This window comes from Ananas comosus, linkage group 19 (genome assembly GCF_001540865.1).
Source record: "Ananas comosus cultivar F153 linkage group 19, ASM154086v1, whole genome shotgun sequence".
Taxonomy (NCBI): domain Eukaryota; kingdom Viridiplantae; phylum Streptophyta; class Magnoliopsida; order Poales; family Bromeliaceae; genus Ananas; species Ananas comosus.
Genome location: NC_033639.1, coordinates 4735116 through 4750791, shown reverse-complemented (window position 1 = coordinate 4750791; position 15676 = coordinate 4735116). Strand labels below are relative to the sequence as shown.

The 15676-nt window shown below is 41.5% G+C and overlaps 1 protein-coding gene across 3 annotated transcripts in view; it reads left to right on the top strand.

Annotated features, from left to right (window-relative positions):
• Nucleotides 1-15676, top strand: part of LOC109725266 (methyl-CpG-binding domain-containing protein 9) — a 45387-nt gene that overhangs the window by 5339 nt on the left and 24372 nt on the right. For 2 of the 3 annotated variants that reach the window (XM_020254379.1, XM_020254382.1), the window contains exons 2-5: nucleotides 1620-1756; nucleotides 2000-2325; nucleotides 2623-3759; nucleotides 4160-4846. In XM_020254379.1, the coding sequence (XP_020109968.1) occupies nucleotides 1620-1756; nucleotides 2000-2325; nucleotides 2623-3759; nucleotides 4160-4846 (2287 nt within the window). The remainder of the gene's footprint in view (nucleotides 1-1619; nucleotides 1757-1999; nucleotides 2326-2622; nucleotides 3760-4159; nucleotides 4847-15676) is intronic. The other variant, XM_020254381.1, reaches the window with a different exon arrangement.

The window sequence follows — 15676 nt, the reverse complement described above, 5'->3', positions numbered from 1 at the left end:
TTCGTACCTTCTCTGAATTGTTTGTCTGTTTGTCTGATATATATATATATCTATATAGGCGGTATACTGTGCTTTAGAAGCATGGAGGGCTCTTCAATCCTAAGTCGTTTTTGGTGATGGGACTTTCGAATCGACGATCGGCTCCGTTAGACTTGATATAGAGTATTTGAAGTATCTAGAAACAAATTTTGTGATTTTTCGATATCATTTGTCTAGTGTTTGGAAGGGTTCAAAATGAACAATTTTAATGGTTGATGTGAACCTTTTTCAATTTAATGGTATAGAAATTCCCAAATCAGATAAAATTTTAATAGAAAATTCTTTATAATATCTACGACAAGATCAATACCCCTGATCTAAAATTTGTGTCTATCATCACTTTTTGTGAGATATTTATTTAATACACTGATTTTGATTTTTGAGCCTTTTCAATTGTTCAAAATCAACAATTTTATAGGCTGATGTGAGCCTTTTTCCAATTTAATGGTGTAGAAGTATTCAAATCAGGTAAAATTTTAATAGAAAATTCTTTATAATATCTACGACAAGATCAATACCTCTGATCTAACATTTTAGTGTTGTATCATCACTTTTTGTGAGATATTTATTTTTAGCCATTGATTTGAGCCTTTTCAACTGCTATGCAAATGATTTTGAAAAATTACAAAATTTATTTTCTAGATACTTCAAATATTCTAGATTAAGTCTAACAGAGCTAATCGTCGATTTGGAAGTCCCATCTTCGAAAATGACTTAGGAGCATGGAGGCCTCCGTGCTCCTAAGAGCACAACATCCTAGCTCTCTCTCTCTCTCTCTCTCTCTCTCTCTCTCTCTCTCTAAACGGTGTAGAACAATCCAAATCTAGTGATATTTTGATAGAATTTTTCTTTCCCACTATTAGAGCAAGATCAGTATATATGATATGAAATTTAAGTTTTTTATCATTGTTTTTTTATGATATTTTTATTTTTAGCCGTTCATTTTGAACCTATTGGTTCTGTAGGCCAACGATGTCAAAAAATCATAAAAATTGGTTTCTAGTTACTTCCAAATTCCAATTGTGTAGATCAATATCTAACGGGGCCGATCGTCAATTTGGATTTGTCCTATCATCAAAAACAATTTGGTAGCATAGAGGCCTCTATGCTATTAATAGCATACATATATATATATATTTATGTATGTATCTATATTTGTACATGCATACATTCATACAAATATAAATATATCTAGATCTCTTCAATGTGTGTATGTATGTATATATGTATTTATGTACGTATGTATGTGTGTATATATATATATACGTATATATGTATGTATGTATGTATGCATGTATGTGTATGTATGTGTGTGTGTGTATGTATATATATAATTTGGTATGCTTACAGCACACTGTTGTCTTTCTATCAAATTTACTTCGCTGGTCAACTTCAATGGGTACTGCTTTCCATCTAGTTTGTTCTAATTTTCATGTTATGCTTAGTAAACTTTCTGTTGAACCTTTTTAATACAATAGCATATCTGTGCAAACAACCAAACGGCCCTTTCCCCGTTAAGTTCTGGTTGTGTTTCATTGAAAAAATTTGGTGCCAGTAACTTATGTACTTGATGTTTGCAGAATAAACTATCCTGATGGAGCTTTTTCGAGTGGATTTATTGCACCATTGCAACAATTGAGCCCCCACACAAAGAATGCTTATTATTTTAAAGAAGATGTTGGTACAATAACTGGAGCTTTTAAATCAAGTTCAGAAGGTATACATCAGTGTCTAGGTGTAAGGTTCTCTAATTCCACTTCAAGTCTTCGATCATAGGAATATTTGTCGTTTGCTATTCAAATATTGAGTAAAATGCAGAATTTTGTACAATTTAATATTATTAGGTTAAATTAGGGCGATATTTTCCTTTAGTTTTGACAAATATGGAAAGGACAGATTTCTTGTGAATTAAGCAGTCTTAAAGACTAGTGTAATTCACTCTGTCTTTATTCTGTTGCAGGTAGAAATGATTTTGTATCAGCATTTGATCTTTCTCAAGTTGGTATAAATTCAAGTTTCACTTCTATGGACATAGATAATAGAACTGATGGTTCTGGCATATTACGGAGACTACCGCCTACTCGTAGAAGGAAAAAAGACTTCTCAAGTATTTCAATGTCAACTAGTTTTGCCGAAAACCAAGACTGCTTGAGGGACAGCAGTGTTGCCGATCCATCATCAGATACTGAAGCCATGGAATTTCGCTTCATGGGTGTCAGAAGTTTCTCAAGTGCTCCAAAATATCTTATGGATAAAAGTGATAGTCGTGGGTCTCGACACTTTGGTGTAAGTAGAGTCTTTTTGTTAATATCTTTGCTTCTGCTAATGTTGTGCCCTCATCTATTTTTTTCCCGCATCAAATTATATTTCCATATCAGATGACTAACAATTCATCATGCACCCGCACTTCTTACAGATACAAGCAACTCACTTTCTTGGTGCATATAGATAAATGTACTTTGTTAAGTGTTTATGTCATATCTACTCAAACAAGATTTTATTCACTATCTTCGCCTTTTCCAATATCACTACAGACTTATGACAATTCGCATTTGACCCTGCATCTTTTTACCATAATTCTAGGTCGAATTCCCTGTTCAGTATGAAGATTTCTTTGTCATTGATCTGGGACAAATTGATTTGCGATCGACCTATCATGACAGCAAGCAGATTTGGCCTGTTGGATTTACGTCAGTTTGGCATGATAAGTGTACAGGTTCACTTTTTGAATGTGAGGTTTCTGATGGGGGAAATACTGGTCCTGTCTTTAAGGTGAGAAGGATACCCTGTTCAGAGTTTCCAATCCCTAATGCATCAATTGTTCTTTTACATAACAATGCTTGTAAAGCCGATATCACAGAGAGAACAGGTAGTAGCAGTGCAATTTTTGATGCAAGCAAGGATAAAGATGATGAAATTTCAATGCTCCTAATAGATCCTTGTGAAATAGATCAAGATTTTTTGTCGTGTTTTAGCAGTGACTTCAATGGTACAGGAAAGGATAAATCTTCTATGCAAAAGGATATGCAAAAGCCACCCACGCCAAAAATGATTTTTGAATCAAAAAGTTCGGAGGGTTCTTTGAAGAAAAGACTTTGCATGAGGGACCAAATTGGAGAAATCTATGTAGAAGGGGAATCACCGTCTTCAGTGTGGAAGATTCTGTCTCGTACTTTTGTTGATGCCTGCCGCCAAGCGTACAACCAATCAGGCAACTTGCAGTTTTGCTGCAGGCACAATAATGGGTTTTTGTCATTAAAACCCGGCAATCAAAATCAACAAAACATAGAGCTTTTTAGTCCTTTAATGAGATTTAGCTCTTCTTTTGCACGTAATGGCATTCCTCAAATTGTCCAGAATGAATCTGATCTGGTAACTACATGTGATTCACTTGCAGAATGGTTAAACCAGGATAGATTTGGATTGGATGTGGGTTTTGTGCAGGAAATCATTGAGAACCTTCCGGGCTCCCGTGCTTGTGCACAATACCAATTTTTGAGTGATAGGAGTGGCTTTTCAACATCCTTGACTGTTGCTAGTGGGTTGCTCTCAGCCATGCAGAAGAATGGAGAGAAATGTGGCGAAGTTGTCTCATATGGTTTATACAAACCTAGGCTGCAGTATTCTGCTGAAGGACAGCATTTAGGCGATCACCGACCTCCTCCTGGAAAACCTATCAGCAGTAAACTTCCGGCTGAGTTGGCTGGGGATGTTTTTCAGGTACTTTAGTCGTCATTTATAAGATAGATATTTACACATTTACCACTGTAAATTATATACAATTATGTATTACTGTAAAATCTAAATTCTGTAAAATCTGAATTTCTGTTTGTACCTTTCAAAAACTTAATTTCTTATATATATATATATTCCTTCTCACACAGAGAAAGCATCCCTAACAAACAGGCAAAAAAAGAAAAAAGAAAGCTATGGATTGGGTGGTATATATGTAAATTCAGATTTTAAAAGGGTATATGTGTGATTAAATAAGTTTTCAAGAACCTAAATATCAAAACCCCAAAAATAAATGCTTTACTGTTTGAGAAAGTATCTTCTGTGTCTATTTGGCTGTTTCTTCTATTACTATTCTTACATCTTACTATTTTATTACATTATATAGATATGGGAATTTCTATGGCGCTTTCATGAAATTTTTGGTCTAAAGGATCCTCCATCTTTTGAGGTTCTAGAAGAAGAACTTATTGATCCATGGCCTGTTGGCTCCAGTAAGGAGAAACAAGCAAAAGAAATTCAGCATTTTCGAGATCAAACCTCGGTATTTACTGAAAATGGAAGTTGCCTAAACGTATTGCCAACTAATGACTCTGATTCAGCTAGTAGAGAGAATCGACCAATGCTAATTCCTATTGAAACGGCTTCTGCAAGGGAGGCTTCACAGGTTAAGTTGGCAGAGCGCACCCTTGGCAGGTGCAGTGGCATAGCTTTGGCAAAGGCTCATACCTCTTTGTTGAAACTTCTTATACATGAGCTAGTGCAGAAGGTTGCAATTTTTGTGGATCCAAATATTGAAGTCAGAGAATCAAAACCAAGACGGGGAAGAAAAAAAGACATTGACAGCTCCCTTTCTACAAAAGACACAAAGATCGATATACTAACTCTAAATGAACTCACATGGCCTGAATTAGCCCGAAGATATGTTTTAGCCGTTTCATCTAATAGTGGGTGCATGGATTCATTAGATATTTCTGTTCGTGAAGGTGTGAAGTTATACCGCTGCTTGCAAGGTGATGGGGGTGTGCTTTGTGGTTCACTTTCTGGAGTGGCTGGAATGGAAGCAGATTCATTGGTAAGAGAAGAGAAAATCATTTGCAATTTCATGCTGTTTTATCTGCACTATATTTTGGTTGCCAATTAAGTTTGTCGCTACGATCTGTAGTATAGGATGAAAATTATCACCATAAGTTTTTGGATTCAATAGCTTATGTGGCTCTTTGTTGCTAAAAGGAAGGAAAGAAATTCGATAAAGAACAGTCAATCATTTTGTTAGATTTTGAAATGTTAAGAACTCTTAGTTCTATTAGAACAGTTGTATATGCAAGATGTTTTTGGAAGTTATTGTTAGATTTTGAAGTGTTAAGTACTTTTATTTCTGTTAGAATAGTTGCTAGTTATGTAGGATGTTTTCAAAACTTATAGGGAGGTGTTCATTCCATGTTCAAATTGAAGACATCACAGGGACCAATCTTTTGTCACTCATACGAGGCATGCCGGTGTGTCGTATTTTGTTGATGGCACACCGACATGCCCCATGCTAGTGGTATGACTATCCTTATGCGGCAATACAAAATTAACATTTACTCACCTTTCTACTTGTTGTAGATTAGCGTGCAATCTTTCTTGTTTGGCAACTAGGAACAGGCGGAGTTTATATGAAAACCTACTCGAAGCATGCACAGATATGCACAAACAGAAGTCCACAGCACTTATGCTTGCACGGTGTCAGTGCGAAGCAACCAAGATACATAATCTAATACTACATTAAACAAGATAGCGGAAATAAAGACTGCATAAACTCAACGAAAACCTTACGAATCTTTGAGTACATCACCTAACATCTTCCATGATTCAAAATAAGGTATTGATTATCTAAGTTTTTTACAATTCCTTATTCTGAAGCACATAAATTTTTCGTGAAGATAGTCTAAGAGGCAAACTAACCACGAGCCATCGGAGGCAGTCGTACCTATTGGTTGACAAAAATGGATAACTAAGAAGACAATAACATAATAAGATAACAACAACAGAGCATGACAAACTGAACGATGAATGCTACTGTAACAAAGAGTCAATTACATTATATCTTAAAGGGGATGTGCTGTGCATTAAAAGAATAGACAGTTCGTCAAGTATAATATCCAATCCATGCTCGTTGTCATATAGACCTTGGTCTCCTGCCCCTATGCCCAAATGAGTCACTATATACCATGACGGGTGCTTCCTAGGCTTGTGGGTCGGCTTCCAACTCAATACGATGTCCACAAACAATGTCGAAAAGTCAAGAAGAACTCGCATAGAGTATGAATAAAACCAAAGAGGTTCTGTACCCACAAGCGTCACAGAAAACCTCATAATAGGCGACCATGCTTTACTACCCAAGTATCAATGAATAAGCAATGACAAATGAATAACATCAAGAAAACATGCTATAATCTCAATCACGGATAATAAGCTAGTAAAGAGAATATCCAAGCAAGTATGAATTACCATGAATGAATGAAAGGAAAACAAAGTAAATACAACTATACTAATTTCGGATCGAAGCACCTGCCTATGTACTATGATCCCCAAGTCCACAACTTGATCAAGAATCCCTAGGAACTTCCCAGACCTATTTTGAATGAACTAGGATCAATTACAGATCACGACGCATTACGGTGAGGCGCACATTCAATAAAAATAAAACACTCTTAACTAGCATTGTTTAAATGTTCTACATAAAAAAGATTCCAAAACAGTCATAAAAAGGCAAAATAACCATAGAAAAACAAAGCACATGCATAAATGTTGTCAAAGAGTTTGAAAAGGAAATTAAGAAAAGAGGTGAACAAAGAACCCAAGAAAGGAATCACACATGTGCAACTGAAAGAAAGAAAGAGAAGAATTGTTGCCCATCAATTCAAAGAAATATGAAGAAGAAAAACAAACAAACCTCATCAAAACATCAAATCCTATCAAACGAACTAAAAGATAGAATTTTTTGGAGAATTGGAGTATAGAGACCACGCCAAAGCCACTGCTGCTGCTGCTTATTGCTGTTGCTTTGTTGCCGTTGGAGAGAGATGGGAGATGGGGAGAAAGAGAGAGAGAGAGAGAGAGAGAGAGAGAGAGAGAGTGAACAACTAAGAGAAAGGAGGAAAGGGTTTTCAATAGGGTTTTCTAAATCCCTTTACGAGTTAGAACATATTGATAAAATCTGATAGCAAAAAACCCAAACCCGAGGCCTTTTTAACTTGAACATCATGTGGCGCGTGCCTCAATTGCGCCTTGCGCAGAGCCTAGGCGCGTGCCTCAGAGAGGCCTATGCCTTAGGTTCTCCGAGGCATTGAGGCTCGTGCCCTTCTCAAACACTGGATCGCGTAGGTCCAACTATTGTCTAAGTTTGATTTTGTAAACTAAGGTGGGTTGCACTACCAAGGCCATAAGATGAGCAACTATGCGTGGAGGCACCACCTTCAATTCTAGTCGATGAAACTCAACCAATCGATCCGGCTCGGTAATCATCATCGACAACTCGACATGGAAGTGTTTTCTACTCAAAATGTTGGCCATTATATTCACCTTCCTTGGATCAAGGATTTGTGCCGTGGAATAGGGTCGTGTCGACTTGTCGGCATGGTACGGCAAGGTGCGTGCGGACCGCACTTGTCGCGCCCCCGTCCCGAAACCCCTACCAATTTGGTCCGGTTCGGGCGCGGCGGACGGACGCCGAACGGACAGGACCTCCCCTGTCTGCCCAAGGCCAAACAACTTGATCAAGTACAATTAAGCGCCCAGGAATTGCTTAAATAACATACATGATCAATTACGAGGCACACAAGTGCAATACAACTAAGAGTAAGAACCATGAGTAATATACAAGCGTATAAAGAGAGATAGTCTAACTATTACAACCATTCAACAGTTACATCATTTGGTTACATTACATTTTCATCTTCCAAAATATAAATACATGTTTTTCCCAAAATACATCATAGCTCTCCAATGCCTATCCAAAATATACATCTTCTAGTACACGAGGGTACTCTATATGCAAAAAGGAAAGCTACTAACTACTCACTTAGGGCGCTATGCCCTTGCCGCGATCCTCGCTCGGGTCGCCCCTGTGTGCACCTGTCCCCTAAAACCACACGGGGTGAGAACTATATAAATATAGTTCCCAGTGGGTTCGGCCGCCGGCTCCGCCGGTTTTCCCACTAGGTCTAAGCAGGCATAAGCAGATAGGTAGATAAATAGATAGAAAAGTAAACTGCAACTATTCTACCATGCCTTCAACAATAGTAATGAGATTACTTATGCAATAACTACTATCATGCTGATATGATGTCAAGAGTATATAGGGTACATAGCAATGCAATCTACAACATACACTATGTCTAAAATCAAGGTAATGATGCAATTCTGCTTTGCCATTTATGTTTATTACCCAATATACTTGGCCAACCCATAGGTTAAACCCTCGACTCACTCTCAATCTCATAGGTGAGGAGAAGCTGCACTCGCACACCGAGACCGTCTGCGGGACAACTACGTCTGCCCCTAGTGAAGTACTCCGGAGACTCGTGCTTCGGTGGAGCAACCACCGATAAGCGAAAACAGACTAGTGAGTATGATCCAATCCTCTCGAGGATACCCTGTCTACTAGGGTCAATGTGCCTCTGCTACACAGTATACAATGCATCCTAGATGCCGGGATTTCTACTATCCCTAGAACCATGTCATGTTTACTACACTAGACTCGATGCCACTCGTTTAGTCATTGTAGTAATGTTCTTTAACTAGTTGTCATGCCACTCGTCCAATTAGTGTTTCTACTACACTAGTTCAATGCTACTCTACTAGGCTATCATATGTCCAAGTTCGGTTCTTTATGCCACTATAGGATTCCATGTCACAAGACCCAATCCTCATTCTACCCTAGTCCATGTGTCCAACTTACAAGTTACACTACTAAGAAGCATGCAAGGAATTAGAATTGCAACTATCTACTAATCCTATAATGCATAATATTCATATATGACCAATATAAAGAACTTAGACATAAAGAGAAACCCGGTTACTTCGGGATGGACACCCCCCACCTCTTGAGGGTATGAAGGTTCTAGAAATGCCCTCCAACGAACATTACGACGACGTCTCAGCCTCTTAGGTCGAAATGAAGCTTGGTTGGCCTTGTTTCGCCAATATCTTTTCGCCCGCTTGACGAATCGAAAATTCGACTTTGCCCTTGCGTTTAGACACCTATCAATTAGGTTAGAGGAGGGTCAAATGAGATCAATCCTCTATTTTTTCAAAAACCCTAATTTGGGTGCCCTAGGGTTAGCACTATGCAAACCCACTTCAAAAACCCTAGATTCTAGCTCTAATCCCGCCATTCATGGTGCTAGAGGTCCATTTGACCCCATCTCAAGAGCTAAAACCCGAAAACCCGAAGTTTCATAAGCTAGGGTTGGAAGCTTACCTCTATGTTAGCTTCAAAGAGAGAAGAGAGGAAGAGGGAGAGGTCCAAAAGGCTTCCTAGCTTGATCTCCTTCTTCTTCTCCTTTATTTTCCTCATTCTTTTACTTCTCTTTTCTTCTTCTTCCTCTTCTTTGTTCTTTCCTTTCTAGAGAGAGAGGGAGAAAAAGAGTGAGAGAGAGTGAGGGTGAAATGAGGGTGAGAGAGTGAGAAGGGACCCATATGCCCTCATATTGTAACAATATCCCAACAACCCCCTCCACTTTTGCCTCTGTGCACTGCCCTTACTAGGCAGAATTCGCGCACAGGGACTGGTCTCCCCGACCTGGGACAGGTCCCCGAGAGTGGGATTCTCAGGACTTAGCCAAATTTCTGGCTTTCTCGCTGGGTTCGCGTTCGGGGACCGGTCCCCTCAACTCGGGACCGGTTGCATCGAGCAACCCCGTAACCACCAGCCTCGGGGACCAGTCTCTCCCTGCCAGGGATCGGTCCCCGAGAGCAACTTCTGCCCAGTGCAGGTTTTGCACTATTTGCTTTCGTGGACTCGCCTTTAAGGCACTTTTGGTGATTTAGACATCTTCGGCCCTTCCGAAGCTCACCAACACGACCCTTGGTCGATTCTAAACGAAGTCCAACTCTCGTATTTCAAGAATTCACTTCCTTACATCCTCCCCTCCTAAAATGGAGTTTCGTCCTCGAAACGAATTCATTAACTTAATCAACTCATACCTCATTGCACTTCTGTAAAGAGATGAGGATAGTGCACTTTCATCGTTTTCTCGAGTTCCCACGTAGCCTCACGATCGTTGTGATTAGTCCAACGGATCTTCACGTAGGGAATCTCACGATTTCTTATTCCGCACTTCTCGAGCAATGATCATCGCCGGAAATTCTTCATAGCTCAAATCCTTTCGTAAGTCCGGCGGCTCGTAGTACATGACATGCTCGGGGTCGTGAATATATTTGCGAAGGTTGGAGACGTGGAACATGTTATGCACATCCGCGAGCTTCGGCGGTAATGCGAGTCTGTATGCTACTGCTCCAATACGTTCCAACACTTCGAATGGTCCGATATATCGGGGACTTAGCTTTCTCCGCACTCCAAAGCGTTTCACACCTCTCATAGGTGAAACCTTCAAGAAGACGTGGTCGCCCACCGCGAATTCTAAATCTCTACGGCGCTTATCAGAATAGCTCTTCTGTCTGGATTGAGCCGTGAGTAATCTCTTGCGAGCGAGACGGACTTTCTCTTCCGGCTCCCGCAATACATCGGGGCCCAATGCCATAGGTTCACCTACATCGCTCCAACATATACGGGATCGGCACTTCCGTCATACAGGACTTCGAACGGTGCCATCCCAATGCTAGCTTGGTAATTGTTGTTGTAGGCGAACTCGGCCATTCTCAAATGGTTTGCCCAACTACCCTTGTAGTCGATGACACACGCCCGCAACATATCCTCCAGAATCTGTATAGTCCTTTCCGACTGCCCGTCTGTCTGGGGATGAAATGCGGTACTGAACTCGAGTCTTGTGCCAAGTGCTTCCTGTAGGTTTTTCCAAAAATGTGAAGTAAAACGGGGGTCTCGATCTGACACGATCGACTTCGGAACTCCGTGCAACCTCACAATCTTATCGAGATATACCTGCGCTAATCTGTCGCCCGACCAAGTGGTGTGGATCGGTAAGAAGTGTGCCGACTTGGTCATACGGTTCACAATCACCTAGATCGCATCATGGCCACCCACAGAATGGGGCAATCCAACGACGAAGTCCATAGCTATGTTCTCCNTTCGGTGGAGCGACCACCGACAAGCGAAAACAGACTAGTGAGTATGATCCAATCCTCTCAAGAGGATACCCTGTCTACTAGGGTCAATGTGCCTCTGCTGCACAGTATACAATGCATCCTAGATGCCGGGATTTCTACTATCCCTAGAACCATGTCATGTTTACTACACTAGACTCGATGCCACTCGTTTAGTCATTGTAGTAATGTTCTTTAACTAGTTGTCATGCCACTCGTCCAATTAGTGTTTCTACTACACTAGTTCAATGCTACTCTACTAGGCTATCATATGTCCAAGTTCGGCTCTTTATGCCACTATAGGATTCCATGTCACAAGACCCAATCCTCATGCTACCCTAGTCCATGTGTCCAACTTACAAGTTACACTACTAAGAAGCATGCAAGGAATTAGAATTGCAACTATCTACTAATCCTATAATGCATAATATTCATATATGACCAATATAAAGAACTTAGACATAAAGAGAAATTCGGTTGCTTCGGGATGGACACCCCCCACCTCTTGAGGGTATGGGGGTTCTAGAAATGCCCTCCAACGAACGTTACGACGACATCTCGGCCTCTTAGGTCGAAATGAAGCTTGGTTGGCCTTGTTTCGCCAATATCTTTTTGCCCGCTTGACGAATCGAAAATCCGACTTCGCCCTTCCGTTTAGATACCTAGCAATTAGGTTAGAGGAGGGTCAAATGAGATCAATCCTCTATTTTTTCAAAAACCCTAATTTGGGTGCCCTAGAGTTAGCACTATGCAAACCCACTTCAAAAACCCTAAATTCTAGCTCTAATCCCACCATTCATGGTGCTAGAGGTCCATTTGACCCCATCTCAAGAGCTAAAACTCGAAAACCCTAAGTTTCATAAGTTAGGGTTGAAAGATTACCTATATGTTAGCTTCAAAGAGAGAAGAGAGGAAGAGGGAGAGGTCCAAAAGCCTTCGTAGCTTGATCTCCTTCTTCTTCTCCTTCATTTTCCTCCTTTTCCTTCTCTTTTCTTCTTCTTCCTCTCCTTTGTTCTTTCCTTTCTAGAGAGAGAGAGGGAGAAAAAGGGTGAGAGAGTGAGGGGGAAATGAGGGTGAGAGAGTGAGAAGGGACCCATATGCCCTCATATTGTAACAATATCCCAACAGCCCCCTCCGCTTTTGCCTCTGTGCACTGCCCTTACTAGGCAGAATTCGCGCGGAGGGACCGGTCTCCCCGACCTGGGACAGGTCCCCGAGAGTGTGATTCTTAGGACTTAGCCAAATTTCTGGCTTTCTCGCTGGGTTTGCGTTCGGGGACTTGTCCCCTCAACCCGGGACCGGTTGCAACGAGCAACCCCGCAACCACCTGCCTCGGGGACCGGTCTCTTCCTGCCAGGGACCGGTCCCCGAGAGCAACTTCTGCCCAGTGCAGGTTTTGTACTATTTGCTTTCGTGGACTCGCCTCTAAGGCACTTTTAGTGATTTAGACATCTTCGGCCCTTCCGAAGCTCACCAACACGACCCTTGGTCGATTCTAAACGAAGTTCAACTCTCGTATTTCGAGAATTCACTTCCTTACAGTACTTATGTGTGTCGGTCACAAAAAATACATGTGTGCCAACACATGATGGCATGAAGTATTTATTTTCTTTAGCAACAACATATTCTAATTGCTTATTATGTACCTTTATTAAATCTTTTGAACTTTATTGAGAAAATTACTTACTAATTTAAAGAAAAGAGTGTTTTGAGTTGTGCCACCGGTACGGGAGTTGTATCATGTCGATATTTTGTTGACACGATACGGTATGGTGGATACGGCCTGTGCTGATGGGCACTTAAATCCTTGCCTTGGATAGTACTGAATCAACATATTATGGTCATTTAGAAGCTCGAGCAATCGCCTTTGCCTCAAATTTGATTCTTTTGGTGTAAACAAATACTTGAGGCTTTCGTGATCCATATTCATCCTACTACACACCCTGTTGAGCTAATATTTGCACAACTTAAGAGCGTAGATCATAGCGGCTTCAAGGTCATGCATCGGATAGTTCTCGTAGCTCTTTAGTTGATGCGATGCATATGCAATGACCTTAACCTTCTGCATCAGTACACAACCCAAACCTATTCAGAAGGCTTTACAATAAACTACGAAGTCCTCTTCGAAAATTGACAATAGAGAATTTGAGCCTATGTCAATTTGTTCTGGAGTTTCTCAAAACTGCTCTATCACTCTGGAGTCAATAGAACTTTTTGGGTCCGCTGAAATTCTTGACTCAGATAAGATGTGCCCTAGGAATGCCACCTTGCAGAGCCAAAACTCACACTTGAGCTTGGCATACAACTTGTTCTCTCGCAGGATTTGGAGAACTTGCCACAGACGCCTTTCATGTTTTTCGTTGCTTTGCTAGTAGATTAGTATGTCATCAATGAACACTATCACAAATTATCTAGAAACGACTTGGATATGTGGTCCATCATATCCATAAATGCTGTTGGAGCATTGGTAAGTCCAAACGACATTACGTTGAACTTGAAGTGTCCATAATGAGTTCGGAACGAGGTCATCGGTACGTTGTCCGTCTTGATCTTTAATTGATGGTATCTAGATTGCAAATTAATCTTCGAGTATAATTNAGCATAGACGGGATCTCCGGGGCCACCACCTCGAGATCCAACCGCTCCATTTCTCTCCATAGCGGCTCCTGACATGTGACCAACATAGCAAGGTTTTCCACAGATTTCCTGCTAAGCGCGTTGGCCACCACGTTTGCCTTCCCGGGGTGGTATAGGATCGTAACATCAAAATCCTTTAGTAATTCCAACCACCGCCGCAGTCGCATATTGAGCTCCTTTTGTGTGAAAAGATATTTCAGACTTTTGTGGTCCGTGTGTATCTCGCAACGCGCGCCATATAAGTAGTGCCTCCATAACTTGAGAGCAAACATCACTGCGGCCAACTCTAAATCGTGGACAGAGTAGTTCTCATAACTTTTCAATTGACGGGACGCATAAGCGATTATCTTCCCGCCTGCATCAGAACACACCCCAGACCCGATTGTGACGCGTCGCTATGCACTACAAAGTCTTCATTTTGCACCGGTAAGGCGAGTACCGGAGTCGAAGTCAATCTATTCTTCAACTCTTGAAAAATCCGGTCACACTCACCGCTCCACACGAACTTGGTGCCTTTCTGAGTCAGACGGGTAAGTAGAATCACAATCTTCGAGAATCTCTCCACAAACCGTCTATAATAGCCCGCTAAACCCACGAAGCTTCGAACTTCCGTGACGTTAGTTGGGCGAGGCCAATCCTTGATCGCCTCCACTTTCCTCGGGTCAACAGATACTCCACCCTCGGAAATGACATGCCCAAGAAATGCAACCTCTCGGAGTCAAAAGTCGCATTTCTTAAACTTAGCATACAACTTCTCCTCCCGAAGGACTTGAAGCACGATTCTCAAATGCCCGGCATGTTCCTCGTCGCTACGAGAATAGACCAAGATGTCGTCTATGAAGACCACGACAAATCGGTCCAAGTACTCCTTGAAGACACAGTTCATCAGATCCATGAATGTTGCCGGGGCGTTAGTGAGCCCAAACGGCATGACCGTGAATTCATAATGTCCATACCGCGTACGAAACGCGATCTTTTGAACATCCTCCGGTTTGATCTTAAGTTGATAATAACCGGACTGTAGATCAATCTTTGAATAAACCCGAGATCCTTGCAACTGATCAAATAAATCATCGATCCTGGGCAACGGGTACTTATTCTTGATCGTGACCTTATTCAACTCGCGGTAGTCTACGCAGAGTCGAAACTATCCGTCCTTCTTTCGCACGAATAGAACCAGGGCTCCCCACGGCGATACACTTGGCCGAATGAACTCCCTCTCAAGGAGATCCAACAATTGAGCCCGCAATTTCTTCAATTCTGCCGGCGCCATCCGATACGGAGCCTTCAAGATAGGCGCGGTTCCTGGAACTAAGTCTATCACGAACTCGATCTTCCGGTCTGGCGGCATTCCCGGTAACTCCGCGGGAAATACGTCTGGAAATTCCCGAACCACAGACAGCTCCTCGAGCGTAGGAGTCGTCCTCTCGACTTCCACAACGGTCGCCAAGTAGGCTGTGCAACCGCCGTTAACCAACTTCCTCGCTCTCGTCGCTGACACCGTTGCAGCGAAATACGACCTTCTACAGGCTCGGTAGGTGAACTCCTCCTAACCCGGCTCTCAAAACGTTATGACCTTACTTCTACAGTGGATGGTCACATAGTACTTCGAGAGCCAATCCATTCCTAGAATGACGTCGAAGTCTTTCAACTTCTTGAGCACCAACATACGGATGGGCATTATCCAGTCGCCTAGCCGCACTGGACAAGATGAACACTTCTTACGGACTAGAAAATCTCGTCCGGGGNAAGTCCTCTCCAAGTGAGGAAGCTCTATAACTAGAGTCAACATCTCTCGCGAGATCATTTGTTCCCAACATTCATGCAATGCTATTTAGCTTGTCTAAATTCATTGTTCACAAGGCATTTTCTAAGGGATCTACCTATCCCTAGGTTCTCAAACCTCTAGTGTCATATACACTACATTAATGCCACTCGTCATCATTCAATGTTTGGATGCCATTCGTTTGTTCTTTAACATTAACAATACTTTCTATGT